The sequence below is a fragment of the Chanodichthys erythropterus genome, chromosome 3 (genome assembly GCF_024489055.1).
Source record: "Chanodichthys erythropterus isolate Z2021 chromosome 3, ASM2448905v1, whole genome shotgun sequence".
NCBI lineage: Eukaryota > Metazoa > Chordata > Actinopteri > Cypriniformes > Xenocyprididae > Chanodichthys > Chanodichthys erythropterus.
The window spans coordinates 19,673,307-19,691,437 of NC_090223.1; the positions used below are offsets into that span (position 1 = coordinate 19,673,307).

Here is an 18,131-nt window from a genome sequence, read left to right on the forward strand (position 1 = left end):
TCGCGTTCATATCGCAGATGAATCGCCTTCGATAATGAACGTGATATTGCATGGCTTGTCAGTGATCTACGGTTCTGTCTATAAAATCATACCGAATAAAATTAATAAAATCATAATAAAATCATACCGAAACATTCAAATTTGTGTTCGTGCTGCCAGAGCCACAAAGTAGTTATTTCTGTGTTACAAATATTTAAATTATCACAGAAGTACTTTGAAACTAACTTGGCTCATCAAATAACGGTTGTATCAATTACATCTTATGCCACTAGTTGACGACAAGTGACTGTTAAAAATGTATTTGTCATTGAATCATTCATTCAAAAGATTTGTTCAAAAACACTGATTCATCCTGTAATGAAACAAGTATTTATTAATGAGTCATTGAATTCATTCAAAACCATTTTTAAATAATTCATTCAAACATTTTCCAGCAATTAATATTTTTACTTCTAGTAAATTACATGTTATTTTGTTTGGATGTACATTCATAATCATCATGATCTCTATTTGAAACCAAAAAAAATGATGTGAGAAAGTTCATGATTCTCATATTATCCAGAAACACGCAGCCCTAACAGCGTTTCTCAGAAATTGCTTACTACTCCTTTAAATTGCCTTTCTGCAGAGTGAGAATAGTGCAGATGAGATCAGAGACTCCTGATCTATTTAAAACTCTTTTCACATGAATGATGTAAGGCATATCTTCAGTGTGAATTCTCTTGTCTTTCTACACTAAGAGCAGGTAAAATTCTCTTCCTTTATATGTGAAAATGTTTCCACACTGAGTCCAGGTAAAAGGCCTTTTTCAAGTATGAATCAACAAGTGCTTCTTCAGGCTTCTTTTACATTTAAAAGACTTTCCACACGGAGAGCAACTGAAAGGCTTTTCTGAAATGTGAGTTACCAAATGAACATTGAGGTGAGCTTTCTGTGTAAAACTCTTTCCACACTGAGAGCAGGTGAAAGGCTTTATTCCAGCATGAATTAACATGTGATTGTTAAGATTGTCTTTACGTGTGAAAGTGTTTCCACACTGAGAGCAGGCGAAAGGCTTTTCTGAAGTATGAATTAACAAATGATCCATAAGGTGTGCTTTCTGTGTAAAACTTCTTCCACACTGAGAGCAGATGAAAGGATTTATTCCGGCATGTATTATTAACATGTGCTTCTTAAGGTTTTCTTTACGTGTGAAAGTTTCTCCACACTGAGAGCAGCTGAAAGGCTTTTCTGAAGTGTGAGATACCAAATGATCATTAAGTTGTCTTTTACATGTAAAACTCTTTTCACATTGAGAGCAGATGAAAGGCTTTTTTCCAACATGTATCAACATGTGATTCTTAAGGTTTATTTTATGTTTCAAACTCTTTCCACACTGAGGGCAGATGAAAGTTTTTCCTGAAGTGTGAGTTACCAAGTGATCATTAAGTTGTCTTTTACGTGTAAAACTCTTTCCACACTGAGAGCAGATGAAATGCTTTTTTGCAACATGTATCAATATGTGAGTCTTAAGGTTTCTTTTAAATGTGAAAGTTTTTCCACACTGAGGGCAGCTGAAAGGCTTTTCTGAAGTGTGAATTACCAAATGATCATTAAGGTGTGATTTCTTAGTAAAACTCTTTCCACATTGAGTGCAGGTGAAAGGATTTTTTTCTGTGTGAATTATCATGTGACTCTTAAGGCTTCTTTTATGTTTAAAACTCTTTCCACACTGAGAGCAGCTGAAAGGTCTTCTGACTTCTGTTATTTGAATGCTGCTTTGTGAGCAACTGTTTTCAGTTTTGGAGCAACTCAATGGTTTTTCTTCAGCGGTGTCATCATGAGCTTCCTGAAGCTGATATTTCTCCTCCACTTCATTCAGATCTTCTCTTTCCTCTTTCACTTTCACCACGCCTAAAATAAAAACATTAAAATGATAAATCAATTGGGACAATTGGAAAAAAATAATAGTACAACAATGTACTAAAAATGGGAACAATTTTGCTTGGCAATTAAAAAAAAGAAAAAAAAAAAAAAAAAAAGAGTTTCAAGTACAGACGATAACATTGTCAAAACGATCCTTGTTCACGCAGATCCACAAAAATAAATAAATAAAAAAAACTATTATTCATGCCAGGCCAGTAGTTGGTGATGTCACTCTGTAAAGAATCAAATAATGCACATGTGCATGACATTACTTTTTGTTTTCACAAATTTGCATTGTTGTAGTTGTTGAAGCATGAGCAGACTTGTGGCTATATTTCAAATATGAGGATATTATCTCCAAAACTATGAAATTTTAAACATTTTTTCCAACCAAGTCATGTGAGTTTTTAGAAAAGGCTGTTTTGATGCTAATAAAATATTGCATTACCCTGTATAACACCCATTTGCAGTCTATTGTCTAAATAAATAACATAAATAAATAAGCAAGGTGAGTTATCAAATAAGTATGTCCCCTCGCCCTGCAAAATAATATTGTGTATTACTAATCACACAGGCTGACGATACGACGATATGAAAAAGAAGCATATCGCCTATGCATGTGACGGTATATCGAATTTTCATGTTGCGATGATTGCTGAAGCTTTTATCACGGTATATTGTATTACGGTATACGGAAATCAACTTATAAGTATTTTTCGTTGTCAGTTTGGTAATAATGAAGGTATGTTTTATTGTTTTACTGAAAAATAATAAATAATTAGAACATTTCTAATCATTAGGGCATGTTGTAGTCCAGATTAAAATATAAAGATGTTTAAATAAATAGCCTATTAAGTCTTTAAGTTGTAAGTATTTGGTGCTTTTATAAACAACATGAATGAATGGCTGTTTGAAGCATTTTAAAAACTTCACAAACACAGTTGCTTTGTTTGCGGGTTTCCAGGGGGAACCGCTACTTTCTACTGTTTTATCAGCAGTCAGAGAGTGAACATGCACTTTCATTCAGCACATCTCCTTTTCGCTCTGTGCTTCTCATGAACACTGGGCTTGTTTACTTGTGAGCGAGTGTCCCTTTGAAGCAGAATACAGCGGTGCTGTGCATTTTATATGGTTGATGGGGAAAGTATTCTTAAACGCATTATAAAAATTAATAATTGGCAATTAATTATTATTTACGGTATTTTGAAGCGCCCATGATAACAATATAGTGCATATTCATTATCATGATATATCGCATTAACGAATATCGGCACGTCTAACTAAACACTAAACCCAACACTAACTGAGATTAATTCAACTGAAACAATGACAGTAATAAATAATTATGTTTCAAATCAACATTAAATGTAACAATAGATGTAATGCACAAAATATCACAAATGCTCTGCAAGAATCGCTGCTTGTACTTTTTTCATTAAAACTCACTTAATATTAGCTCTATTTAATGACACACTCCTCTATATCAGTGAATATGAGTTACAGATCACTACATAATTTACAAATGTATTAAATATGCAAAGAATAAATGGTGACGGACCATTGAATTATTAAAAAAAAAAAAAAACACTAGGGCTGGGACGATTCATTGATTATCGATCAATACAATCAATCTGTATCGATCCTGATATTTTCTCTGTCTAATCGATTCTGAGCTTAGTTTTAACAGCAGATGGTGCTCTAGGCTAGTTTTTAACCACACCAGTGCTTCCCACACATACCCTTTACTTGGGCAGGCCGCCCAGGGGCACGTTTCCTGAAGCGAACTATGGTTGCAAGTTCTTTGGTTACCATTAGAGTTCAATGGGACTTACGACCATGGTTCAACAATGATGCTTTCGGGAAACGCACCCCAGGTATATTAACAGCCGCCCAAGTATATCTGAAGACACATTTATGCCTTTATTATTTTTATCCTCGAATACTTTTGTATCCGCCCAAGATAATGAAACCATCCGCGACCGACTAACTAGTGGAAAATCTCCCCTCGCCTGACATTCACCTTTTTGCTGCAGAGATGCTGTGGATATTTCACAAAGAGCACTGCGTGTAAGGCGGCGCAGTCTACATGCTCGCAAAACTATGCTCCAAAGTGTTTCTTAATCAAAGAAAAGCGCAGATTTATGCCAAGCAATTGCTAATTAACTCAAGTTGATGAATTTTGACAAGGTATACTTTATAGCCTTTATATAATATGTGTTCAGCCAGCAATTGTGTATACATTTGAAAATACGAGTCCCGGTGAATTTCAGGCTTGTTAATAATTAAAAGTCACAAGAAAAGTTTTCTTCTTCTTCTTCTTCTGGGCATTATTGGTATTTTGGTTACACAATAAATTGTTTTTAATTTGATTTTAATTTAATTCATAGTAAATTATTGTAGTCTCCTCACAGGAAGAAAAGATTAAGAACATTATTTGACACTTATATTTTATTATTATTACATTATTTAAATGTTACCAATAAAATCTGTGTCCCATTCTGAGATAGACACAATGTAACATAGCAAGGAGAAAATAGGAAAAAGAGAACCATTTAAATACTGTAATTCTGCATAATTTACAATATATTAGTATGTAGTACAAATTTTTAGTATGTAATTGAAATTAATTTCAATAAATTAAAAAAAAAATACTGTTATAAATCACACATTATTTGTTTGTCACATGTAGTAGACCATTTTTGTGCGATGGCTAATAGGAGGATTTTTCACCCGGCTACCACCACAAGTATACATTTCAAACCTGTGGGAATCACTGCACACACTCTCAAATGCTCACGAAGAAGACTGCTTGACAGCGCTCGTGCATTTGGCTCATGTAAGTGCAGTCATGTAAGTGGTTAAAGGGATAGTTCACCCAAAAATGAAAATTTGATGTTTATCTGCTTACCCCCAGGGCATCCAAGATGTAGGTGACTTTTTTTCTTCAGTCAAACGCAAATTATGATTTTTAACTGCAACCGCTGCCGTCTGTCAGTCAAATAATAGCAGTGATTGGGAACTTGAACAATAAGAGTCGAAAAAACTTCCATAGACAAATCCAAATTAAACCCTGCAGCTCGTGACGGCACATTGATGTCCTAAGACACGAAACGATCGGTTTGTGTGAGAAACCGAACAGTATTTATATCATTTTTTACCTCTAATACACCACTATGTCCAACTCTGTTCAGCTTCCGGCTAGTGAGGTCTGATCGCGCTCTGACAACGGAAGTGATGTCTCGCGCTCATTGAAGTATATGGGCGAGACATCACTTCCGTCACCAGAACGCGTTTTTTAAACCCTCTAACAGGAAGCTGAACAAAGTTGGACATAGTGGTGTATTAGAGGTAAAAATTATATAAATGATGTTCGGTTTCTTGCACAAACCGATCGTTTCGTGTCTTAGGACATTAATGTGTCGTCACGAGCCGCAGGTTTTAATTTTGATTTGTCTAAGCAAGTTTTATTTACTGTTATAGTTGAAGTTCCCATCCACTGCTATTATTTGACTGACAGACAGCAGCGGTTGCAGTTAAAAATCATAATTTGCGTTCGACTGAAGAAAAAAAGTCACCTACATCTTGGATGCCCTGGGGGTAAGCAGATAAACATCAAATTTTCATTTTTGGGTGAACTATCCCTTTAAATATACTTGCACCTCGGCTCAGAATGCTTTTAGGAAGCAAGATTTGTAATTTGCTTCAAACTTTTTTGAACTTTATGATTGATTATTTTAAGTTTAAGTGGTGTGAACAGGAACTGGAAGCAGGCAGTCAATGAATGTTAATGTAATGTATAGTAGTGCCATCTGCTGTTTAAAAACCAAGCTCAGAATCGACTCAAGGGATACATGGGAAAATATAAGAATCGCTCCAGAAGAAAATGAACAGAAGAAAATCCCAGCCATGTACAAAGAGGTACGAGCGAGTGTGGAGGAACAGGTGGCAGAGGGTGTGTGGTTTGGTGCAACCACAGACCTGTGGACCAGCACTACTGGTGGAGGAGAACCCTTTATGAGCTTTACAGTCCACAACCTTTCTACTGATTGGTAGCTTAAGTCTCACTGTATTGAGACTCTTTATTTTCCAGAAGACCTATACGGCAGACCATATCACAGAAATGATGGAAAACACGCTTCCAGACTGGAAGATAAAAAGAGCCTGTCTAGAATTACAATAGACAATCCAAGTAACAAGCTTTTGCATCATTTCCCTGTTGCATCTGGTTTCATTGTTGTGGTCATAATTTAAAAATTTAGCCATTTCCAAAGTCCTCAAGATGCCAAGGGTGGAATCCGCTACCAGAGCATGTGACATTTGTGCGTGACAAATTTTTAGGATTACGAATACGAAAAAACGCATGCGAAAATTTCAGACTCAGTGTGCAAAGGCCTTTTGTTTATCTACCTCAAGAACCACACAGCTATTACTTCGCTGGTGTGAAATGGCAAAAGTTGCTAAACCATTTGTGTGTCCGTACTGTGTGAGTGTGTGTGTGTGTTTGAAAAACCATAACAATTAACTTGTAATTTTTGTCCTATTGTTTACCATATTTATTTGCTTGGTCGATGTCGTTGTAGGTTTTGTTTCTTTTGCGGTTGTAGGATCTAATGACCTATTGAAATAACTGAAATCATTTGGTGAAGTGATATGAAACTCTGATGAATTGTTCAGTGGTGTTTGACCTGTAATGTGATGCAGTTAGACTAGGTTATTTATATGTACAAAAACTCTCAGCCAATTTTCATCAGTCAGTCGGAAGTATATAATGATTTAATTATTCGTTTAATCAAGAAGCGAAAAGAAATGATTTCTAGTTCAAGAACACGGAGAGATTCACAAGTGCACAGCACACAATATCTGAGAGAGAGGAGAAGCAGCTCATAAGAGCGCTCTTCACTGTATGCAGTGCTCGCGTCCAGTTGTGTCACTTCGGTAAAGTTGGTTTTATATTCGCACATTCGGACTTCTGATATATTCAGACTTTCCAATAAATGTGCAGTAAATTAATGTTTGCGAATTTTAAGCAGCGACATGATATATAGAAAACAAACGATTGTCAACTTACAACATTGTTCACAGTCGATCAAAATAGGCAAGTATTGTTTTAATGGCATATTTACTTGTGAATGTCCAATGTGATTAACAAGGCTATTGAATACGGATGTCCGAATGTGCGAATATAAAACCAACTTTACACTCCTATTGTTGCTCGCGAAATTCGCTGCTGATTTGCATAAAGTTGAAATATCTGAACTTGTGTCGCTTGTCTCGCCTACATTCTGTCGCCAACGGTCACTCGCTCTTGTCGCCGGAAGTCGCCAGCGTTCTATTGAAATTAATGGGATCCTGTCGCTTTGTCGCTGCGTGTCGCTGGCGGTGTGAACGGGGCTTAAGAAAGCATTGCATACAGTGGAGAGCGCGCGTCCAGTTCTGTGGACGAGCAAAGGAAACCAGCGAGCTCGCGCGCTACTAAAAACAGTGTTATGACAAAACAACGTCTGTATGATGATTAACACAAGTTAAGATTCCAAACACAAAATGTAATTCTCGCTGCCTGTTTCTGATGCATTTTTAAGACCTCTGAAACGTGGATTTAAGATATTTTAAAGTTAATTTACGCCTTGTTTTACATTAAAGAATTTAAGACTTAATTTAGCACAACAGTTATTAAATATGAATGAAGAATAGACACCAACCTCCTTGTTCCTCTTGTTTTATTCTCCAGGGTTCTGGTTCACTCATGTCCTCCTCACTCTCCTCTTTAACAAACACCATCTTCACAGCAGCAGATCTCAGTTTAGTTGAAACTCATCCAGATATTCCTGCTTGCTTCAAACCATAGTCACGTCTGTGAGGATGATTTATTGACCTGATTCAAAATGTATCTTTCTAAACTAAAAGTACATTTCTAACAGTTCGTATTGAGTCAGTATCAACACAACACCAGAGATCATGCTGAAAACTAATCTTCTTCCTCTGAGGTTTAATGATGGTTGACAAACACACGCATGTGTCTTACCGCCACCTACTGGACTGGAGTGTGAAGCGTCCATAGGCGGGAAAATAATTTGGGCGATAAAACTTAGCGCGTGTATAGTTCACCGTTTGTTTATTTGTTTGTTTGTTTGTTTGTTTTCCTTTAAAAAAGAGTTGCACAAAGAAATGAAAAGGTTGGGAATAGCTATGTTAAAATACATAGCCTACACATGCAGTGTAGAAAAGAAAAGAGAAACAATTCCAGCCACATATTTCAGTGAAAATCACATAATGTTGCCCAATATTTACCTTTTCATAATCACTTACTATATTGAATAATGACTGTTACAGCAGAGAGGTGAAGTCAGCAAAATTGGGACACTTTTTTGGTAAACTGTGTATTAATACATTCTACACTATTAATGTTTTAAACAAATGCTCAGGTTTTCTTTTTATCTCCAATATGGGTTTTGAAGGAATCAAGAATTCTTCTGAAATGTTTTAAAAATGAATCAGATTTTTATTTTTATTTATTTTTTTTTTATTATTATTATTTTTTGGTCAACAAGCAAAATTCCCTTTTGCACAGGAAAACATAAAACTTACAGATACATACAATTATGCATATGCATGTACACATACATAACCTTACAAATCAAAATAATTACAAGATCATTCAAAAAAGGAAAAAAAAAAGGGAAAAAAAAGGGAAAAAAAAACAAAAAAAAAACAAGATGTTTACACTCTTATTGACCAAAAGGTGTAGGCTGAAGCTAAAGCTTATCATGCCTACCCTTAACTCCACACAAGCAGCACTAACATATTAATTGACATCAATATAACAATATAAAATATTCTCAATATATATTTAGAAGAACATACAATATTATTATTATTATTGTTGTTATTATCATCACTGCTACTACTAACATTATCATCACTATTCAGTATATCTTTTCATTACCAATCCTTTATAAAGTATTTTAAACTGTGTTAATGAAATAGCCTTTTTTAACTCATCAGGGAAACTATTCCAAAGCAGAACACCTTTATTTGATGGACAGTTTCTTCTTAAATTGGTTCTACAATATGGTATATTAAACATATATATCCCTCTAAGGTCGTAATTACTGTCTCTCAAGCTAAACATAGCTTGCAAGGACTGAGGGAGGATGTGTTGTCTTGCCTTATACACAAGTTTAGCAGTATACAAATCTACCAAATCATAGAATTTTAATATTTTTAACTGGGTAAACAAAGGATTCGTTGGAGTATTATATGGAGAATGTGTAATTATTCTAATAGCCCTTTTTTGTAGTAGAAAAACTGGAGTAGTTCTAGATTTATATGTATTTCCCCAGATTTCTATTCCATATGTTAAATATGGAGTGATGAGAGAACTGTACAGTATATATAAGGCACTTTTGTTCAAAATATATTGCAATTTATATAAAACTGCAATTATTTTTGATATTTTCTTTTGAACATTCTGTATATGATATGTCCATGCCATTTTATGATCTATAATCACTCCTAAGAACTTAATGTAATTAACTCTTTCTAACATATTATTGTCAATTTTAATTTTAATATCATTTTCTATCAATTTATTATTAAATACCATGAATTTTGTTTTAGATAAGTTCAAAGATAGTTTATTTAAATCGAACCAGCTCTTTAATTTGCACAGTTCTCTCTCCACTACCATTACCAACTCTTCCAAATTTTGGCCTGAGCAATAAACATTGGTGTCGTCTGCAAACAAAATATAATTGAGTACATCAGACACCCTACCAATATCATTAATATAGAGCAAAAATAACTTAGGTCCCAACACCGAGCCTTGCGGGACTCCACAACTTATTTTCTGCAATTTAGAGTCTACACCATTTATATGTACATACTGAAACCTATCTGTTAGATAATTTTCAACCCAAGAATGTGCTATCCCCCTAAAACCATACTTTTGCAATTTATGTAATAAGATATTATGATCTATTGTATCGAAGGCTTTCTGTAAATCTAAAAAAATTCCAACTGTATACTGTTTTTTATTTATTGCTTGTGTAATATTTTCAACTAAATTAATAACTGCCATTGTTGTGGACCTATGTGCTCTAAAACCAAATTGTTGTTCCATTAAAATATTATTCAATTCTATATAATTATCCAGCCTTTTAACAAATAACTTTTCCAATATTTTAGAAAACTGAGAAAGCAACGAAATGGGTCTATAATTAGAAAACAAATGCTTATCACCATCTTTATGTAACGGAAGAACTTTGGCTATTTTCATTTCATTTGGAAAGATACCGGTTTTGAATGACTGATTGCAAATAAAGGTAAAAGGCTGAACAATATTATACATTATTTCCTTAACTATATACATATCCAACCCATCTTTATCTACCGATTGTTTTCCTTTGCAATATCTCACAATTCTTAATATTTCATTTTCATTGGTTGGACTTAAAAAAAATGAATTTGAACTCTTGTGGATAGAATCGATATTTATAGATTTATTATGTGGATGCACTATTTTATTTGCTAAATTATAACCAATTTTGACAAAATAATCATTAAACTCATTCACCATTTCATTAATATTATTTATAGTTCTATTATCTTTAATAAAATGATTTGGATACTCACCCTTATATTTTCTTTTATGTATTACACTATTTAGCACTTTCCATGTTCCTTGTATATTTTGTTTATGTTCTATCAACAATTTTGTATAGTATTCTTTTTTACTGTTTCTAATTATATTTACCAATTTATTCTTATAATCTTTATATTTATTTTCAGCATCTATTGTTCTAGATTTCAGGAATTTTCTGTACAATATATTTTTCTTCTTACATGCTTTTATGATGCCTTTAGTAAACCAAGGTTTCTGTATTTTATTAGTGACTTTGATTGCTTTAAGTGGACAGCATTTATCGTAAATTTTTAATATTTTTTCCAGAAAAACATCATAAGCCTCATTTGGGTTTTCATAACCATAGACCTCATCCCAATTTTGCCGGCCCAATTCCTCTTTAAATACTTCTATTGCTTCTGGTGTTCTGTGTCTCACAATTCTGGACTCATATGTTGACCTGGAATTCACTTTACATACATTTTGGAAAACTGCAAAAACAGGTAGATGGTCACTAATATCTGTTATTAAAAGCCCTGCATCTAATTTATCCATTTCATTAGTAAAAATATTATCTATTAATGTTGCTGTTGTTGTTGTTATCCTACTTGGTTTTACTATTACTGGAAATAATGTAATATTATAGAAGGTGTTAATAAAATCTGTGGTCCCTCTATGTTCTCCCGGATTAAGCAGGTTAACATTAAAGTCCCCACAGACAATATAGGTCCTGTTTCCACTTTGACTTTGATATAAATCTACTATAAATTCATTGAAAGTTTCAAGTGGTGAACCAGGAGTCCTATACATACAACTAACAATTACATTTTTTCTTTTTTCAATTTTAACTTCAACAGTCACACATTCTAAGACATTATCAATTGTTGTTGACATATTATTTACTAAATTAGATTGCAAATTAGAATCCACATAAATAGCAACTCCACCTCCTTTTTTATCTTCCCTATTCATTACAAACAGTTCATATCCATCCAGCTCTACATCTGATACCTTATCCTTATCCAGCCATGTTTCAGAAATAGCCACTATACTAAACTTTGGAAAATTGTTTAAATAATCTTTAATTTTAGCAAAATTTTTCCATAAACTTCTACTATTGAAATGTATTACAGATAAAGATTGTTTCATATTGACTTTACTATTAAATTGTTCTTCTGTATAATACTGACAATTTAGTTCATTATAAAGATGAGTTTCTGGGTCAATCTCTCTCTCAATATCATACTTGTTGGGTCTGATAAATTTAAAATTATACAAGTCAAATAAGTTGTTGGATGTGTCAAATAAGTCTATGTCATCATCTTCATGAATGCCTAAATTAGAAATTAGGTTTATATCATTTTCTGGATCTGTATTACTCATTACTAATATCATATCCTTCCCCATCCCCACAAATGAAATAATAAACAGAAGAAAACAAATAAATAACTATCTACAAACAAAAAATTAAAATAAAAAACAAAACAAAATAAATAAGCATTCTGCTGATAAATATCCAATTCATTTAGGCTAGGATAAGAGTTGATCCTTGGTCTTAGGCCATTAGACAGACAACTTTTAACGAAAATCTTATATCCAAGTTTACAGGTCTTCCTTTTAACACAAAAAGCCTTCTTATTATAGAAAATCAACTTAACATTAATTAAAACACTCATAATATAACAAAATTCGTTCAGCAATGTCCCCATAATAGTCATTTAAACTTTTCCAGATCGATGATTTCCCTTACCACGATCACTCTTGCTTCTTCTGGCGTTCCATTTAATCGAATCATCACACGACCATTTCTACTCCACGTTGCTTGTATCTTGTTTTGCTTCCATAAACTCCGCGCTTGTCTCGCAATATCGGCGTTCTTTTTGGTAAGGTGTTCATTAATGTACACCCCAGTCCCTTTAAGCTTCCGAGCCTGGCGCAGTAGTTCAGCTTTGTTTCTTCTGCTCACAAAACAAACTATTATTGCTGGTTTGGCAGTGCGGTTCTTTCTAGGAAGCACATAACAAGCAGATATATCCTCCGTTTTAACACAGATACTCTTACTTTCAAGGTATGTTATGACCTGCCGTTCGAGTGTTTGTAGCTCGTCCGCCGGTGCGTTCTCGCCCTCATTCTTTTCGCCGGTACTAGCGGCAGTTGCTCTCGCATAAGTTTGATGTTTCGTTTCCAATCCATTTATGATTACTTCCTCCGACCGCATATATTGTTCTAAATCATCAACTCTTCTCTCCAGTGCGCAAATAACCTTATCCTTTTCTTTCAGGATTTCCTTCAGCTCCTTGACTTCAGTCAGTAGGCTTACTATTTGAGCTTGCTGTTCACCCACATTGGAAAGCTTTTCCGTTATGGATTCAAGCGATTTTTTAATATCATCCAACTCTTCCTCCACATAATTACTTGCTTTCTTAGGTGGCATGTCTGCTTCGTTTAATAACTCATTTGATGTCCAGTTTTAATTCACTTAATAGTTTTCACTTAATAGTTTTAATTCACTTTGTTCAACCCCGACGTATGCGTGCTGCTATCAAGGCGGCCATCTTGATTTGAAACACAGTTTCACCACGGATGGTCAGGTGTCACGTTTTGGCTTTCTTTCTTTCTTTCTTTCTTTCTTTCTTTCTTTCTTTCTTTCTTTCTTTCTTCTTTTTTTTTTTTTTTTTTTTTTTTTTTGATATAGTTTGCCTGTGTTATTGTTCCTATGTTCCTGCATGCCATCATTAGTTGTCATGGTTACTTTGTTACTAATTAGCACACCTGTTTTTTATCTAGTTCTTTTGCCCTTATTTTTCTGTTCATTGTCTCTGGTGTTGGTCATGTTGATACTGTTAAGTCGAATCTTCTGTTATTAAATTTGCTTTACTATTTGAAGTATGACTACTCTTTGTGGACAATCTTGTGACATCAGGAGAGATGGATGTCCAATGAGTGTTTTTGCACAATGCTACCTGAGTGTATAATCTGCATTGTACCATGGTATAAATATGACAACTGATGGCAACCTTCTAAGATTTAGCAATCAGCAAAATAAAAGAAATAATTGTAGCCTAAGAAACTGCATTAAAGGGTTAGTTCACCCAAAAAAATTAAAATTCTACCATTAATTACTCACCCTTATGTTGATCCAAGCCCAACAGATTTCTGTCTGTTGAGTTCTCTTTTTTCAATCATAAACAAAATGTTCAAGTGGTGTGACGGATACAACAAAATTAAAGTGCATCAATCTTTTCCACTTTTCCTCCCAGAACATACACTCTGCCATCCTCGCTCATTCACCAGCCATTATAAACCACAGTAAGTCAGACCCCCCCCACAACACGTTTTTATACAATATGTCTCAAGACGACACCTCTTTCGGCCTGGAGCCTTCTGATGATAATGCTACTGATCATATTCTGACAGAGGAACCCAACACATCTTATACCCACAATGGATGGTTGGATAAATTCTGCAAAGAGCTCGGATATCGCAACCTGAGTTTACTCACGGATCTGTGTGCCATTAGGGGGTTCAACGTCAAGCTCAAAATCATTAAAGCTACGCTCATGGTGCTGCTGCATCACCTCATTGACGGGAAGCTGAAGGAGGGCTGTGAAGGCTGTGTGATAAATCACCTGAGCAATATTTGTGTCTGTTTAAGCGCCTGCATACTTTTTTGACTCTCACTTTGATGAGCTGACTGGCAAACTGTTTAAACCCGATCTTCAAATCATTATATCCCAGGCTCTACAGCGTTGCAGCTTAACATAAAAGCTTGGAATGACAACACTTAATAGAAAAGGAATAAGCATATCCATACATTACCAAACACAAATATTTATTCTTAAATGACAAATGACATTCTCAAAAGACAAAAGTCATAACATTTGTATAAAATCAAAAAATAAAACATTATTTTCATATTGTTAAAGTATGTTATGTGTATTTATAGCTCAATATTGTTAGTAATTCTGCATTAAAACTGGTTAAACTTTTAAAAATATATAAGGTTTTTGTTTTTGTCTTCATGTTTTGTAAGTAGAATGTTACACATATTCAAAGATAATTATTAACTCTGTGGCTACATGACTGAACATGATGCTGATGCTTCTGAACCCAGAACAGATACACCCATTTTTGGACCAAATGAGAATCCAGTTCCCAGGAATTTGAGCTCCACCCCATCCCAACCAAGAGATGCACCCGTGTCTAATCCAACTCCCACTTTTGCAGCAAGTGGACCAGCTTTAGCTGATACACCAGCAAGTTCAGCTCGAGCCATTGCTCCTACTTTAGTCGAACTGGCTTCAGCACAAGCTGAGGCGTTGGGGCCTCTGGCTTCAGCCTCAAATATACTGGCTTCAAGACGAACTCGTCCATATCCTGCTTCTGCGAGGTATCCAGCCTTGGGATTTCTCTCTCCTGGCTTGTCTTTAAAAGCTTTCTTATATGCTTCTTGTTTTGCATAACTGCCTTCTGCTTCGGCCTTTGCTGGTCTGTCATATGTGTTATATATGTCCATGATGGTGTTTATAACTGATGTTTCTTGTGCTTTTGACTCTTCTATAGTAGCCTCTTCAATTTCATTTATGCCACTGTTCTGCTGCTGTTTGGTAGAAGGAAAATCATCTTCTTCATCTGCAAATGAAATAGATGAGCTTTAATGCAGTGCAAATAGACACAGATGTTTAGAAAAACAACAAGCTCCTATATAAATGTACGCCATTTTGCACTGAACATTAAAACACTGTAAATGTGACAAGTTGGTTTTACTCAACTTTGCAAGCTAATATTTCTATATTTGGTGTGATTCAGTCTGAGATTTGGTATTTGATATTCTTACTTAATATATTTTTCATTGAATAGAGACATATTTCAGATGTTTTTAAAATATGACGACAATGACCTATTTCATCCAGTTTTTAGGAATATTCAGAAACACAGAACAAACTACATTGAGAAAATGAAGAAGTAAATAAAATACACAAATTTAGAGTTGCAGAGTCAGTGTTAGTAAATACAGACCAATTATCGCAATACACGTACCATTTTCACCATGTTTGGTAGTGGGTACATCGTCTTCATCTGCAAATAAAACAAATGAGCTTTGATGCAGTGCAAATAGATACAGATGTTTAGAAAAACAACAAGCTTTATATTAAAATGCACTTACCATTTTCACCATGTCCATGGTGCCTCAACCGCAGTCTTTCGGACATTTTAATGTCTCACAAGTTCTCAGTCTCTTTGGTGGAGTGTCATTGTGTCTCGGTCTGCACCCTATATATATACACAGAGCAGGGCAACAAATGAAAGTGAAATCCAAAAGTGAGAAGTCCTGCAGTGGGTTTTACAGGAACTGCCCAAGCCCATGATCACTTTTGAACCCATATATCTCTTAAAAGAATTGTACAAACAGAAGTGTTGATGAACACATAAACTATGACTTATGTTATTTGTTATGTTTGTTATTTATTACAACAGAAGCCATACAGCATGTCATCATACTGTCTGAAAAATAGCCTCGTTTGATCACCCCTTAACGAAAAATCCAACACTAACACACTCTTAAAAATTCTTCATTTGCACCAATGGTTTCATGAAGAAAATTTTATTCCATGAAATAAAATGAATTAACATCCATGAAACCTTTCCATTCAATTATAAAAATAAAAACTATTTGGAAGCTTTATTGGTAACAACAATGCGGGTGCACTAATAAGCATTAGTAAATAGCCAATAACAAGCAAACAGTTAATAGTCATGTGCCTCAACAAGTAAAGTCATAACATAATAATACATTTGCAAATCATTAGTTAATGATTAATTAAAGCAGACAATTAGAAGTTGAAGTATGACTTCAAACCATTGTGGTAATTAACACATTAACTTACACTATTAGTTAATAAAATATGTTATTAAGGAATTAATACATATATTTTCTTAATTCATATATTACTTAATCTATTGATATATATTCTTTATTAGTTGCTGATGCAGCAATCATTAATTAACGGTTTAGTTCTTCATGAGTCATACATTAACTCATGATCATCTGTGCATAATCTGTTTAGTGTGTGTTGGCAGAAGTCACATGCTCTTCTTTACTTGAAAGAGGATGTCCAGCAAAATCTTGAAAGGGCCAGTTCATCTTGAAACTTCAGTGTTTACTTTGATTCCCAGATTCAATGTGTGGGTGTATAGTCTCAGGATTTCTGGAATGTTTCCAGTAAACTGCAGTTTTCATCAGTCATAGCAATTTTCTGGGATGAGAAGTTGCAACATTACCAGTAAATTACCATTTACAAACATCCATCCTTCCTTTGACCTTTAACCTATGACACTGACCCTGACCGTCTGACTCCTCTGACATATTTTCTCAGTTAGTTATGGGGTTTGAAACAGGGCTTGATCTGACAGGACAGGAGTATGTCTAACTTTATTAGTTAATGTTTTTAACAAGGTTCTGCCTTACAATTAATCATTTGTTGCAATTTTCTGGGATGAAAAGTTGCAACATTACCAGTAAATTACCATTTTGGTGCTATATGGTATACAAACATCCATCCATCCAATTATTCTCTGCATGCAAACAGATGAGAATTTTGTCAAAGTCATCCCTGTGTTCTGCATGTTAGGCCAGGGGCCCTTTTCAGAAAGGATGTGAAACTCTGAGTATATTAACCCTGAAATGAAGGAAACTCAGGGTAATTCAAGCCCGTTTCTGAAAGAGAGGTAACTTGTACTCAGAGTCAGTTGCCATTGTAACTTACTCTATGAACCTAACCTGGTCAGGAGCAGGTTTTCTTTTGGTAAACCTAGAGTTTCTTTCTGGCTCCTCTAACTTTTTAAAGCATTAGCGATGTTTAAGTACTTCATTCATTCATTCATTCATGCTGCAAAAATGATTTTCTTACTGTGTATTTTTGTATTATTTCAAGTACAAATATCAAACAAACAAACAAAAACAAAGAAAATCCTGCACACTATCAATACTTGCAAAACATATAAAAAATATTTTATTAGTTTTGGTCTCACGACCTTCATCAGACAAATATTTTTGATAGTTTTACAAGTATTGATAGTGTGCAGGATTTTTGACTTTTTTGGTCTTCTATTTTTCTTAAACCATTGGCAGATAATTTGCAAAATAAGGAAAAAATAACTTAAATTAGTTTTTTTCCCCAGGAAACAAAACTAAATACCTTGTCATTTTTCTTATGTAAAAAAAATGCATCCTGATTTAAAAATCTTTAGATATTTTGACTGGAAACAATTTTTATTATTTTTTTGCAGTGCAGTACATTCATTTATTGTGTGTGCATATTTTCTTCATGCAGAGACTGTCAAAGTGACAAAATTGGCATCTTTTTTATACAGGATCTTGTAGATTAATTCAGAGGGAGTTATATTCACATCTGGAGAGTTTTATTTTTTTTTTTCATAACCACATGCATATTTGAGAGGTACCAGTTTTCTAACATCAGGGATGCAGAGCACATTAATAAGGCCTTTGTAAGAGTGGTAAGGAATTAAAGGAAAGTGTGTGTAACAATCCCGTGAGAGACCTTTACATTTACACAACAACGATGTGTACAAAAAAGATGCAATT

At 34.4% G+C, this 18,131-nt stretch overlaps 1 protein-coding gene across 1 annotated transcript; it reads right to left on the reverse strand.

The window, feature by feature from the left end:
* Positions 1 to 397: 397 nt before the first annotated feature.
* Positions 398 to 7,869, reverse strand: LOC137009299 (gastrula zinc finger protein XlCGF57.1-like). Its single transcript, XM_067371382.1, has 2 exons — positions 7,605 to 7,869; positions 398 to 1,893 (listed from the first exon to the last, which is right to left on the reverse strand). The coding sequence occupies exons 1-2, from the start codon at positions 7,681 to 7,683 to the stop codon at positions 809 to 811; spliced, it is 1,164 nt and encodes a 387-aa protein (XP_067227483.1). The 5' UTR covers positions 7,684 to 7,869; the 3' UTR covers positions 398 to 808.
* Between the last annotated feature and the right edge of the window lie 10,262 nt (positions 7,870 to 18,131).

Coding starts and splice junctions, on each gene's coding strand:
- LOC137009299 (XM_067371382.1), bottom strand. CDS start 7,683: ATGGTGTTTGTTAAAGAGGAGAGTGAGGAGGACATGAGTGAACCAGAA. Junction 1,894..7,604: donor AAAACAAGAGGAACAAGGAG/GTTGGTGTCTAT, acceptor TTTTTATTTTAG/GCGTGGTGAAAGTGAAAGAG.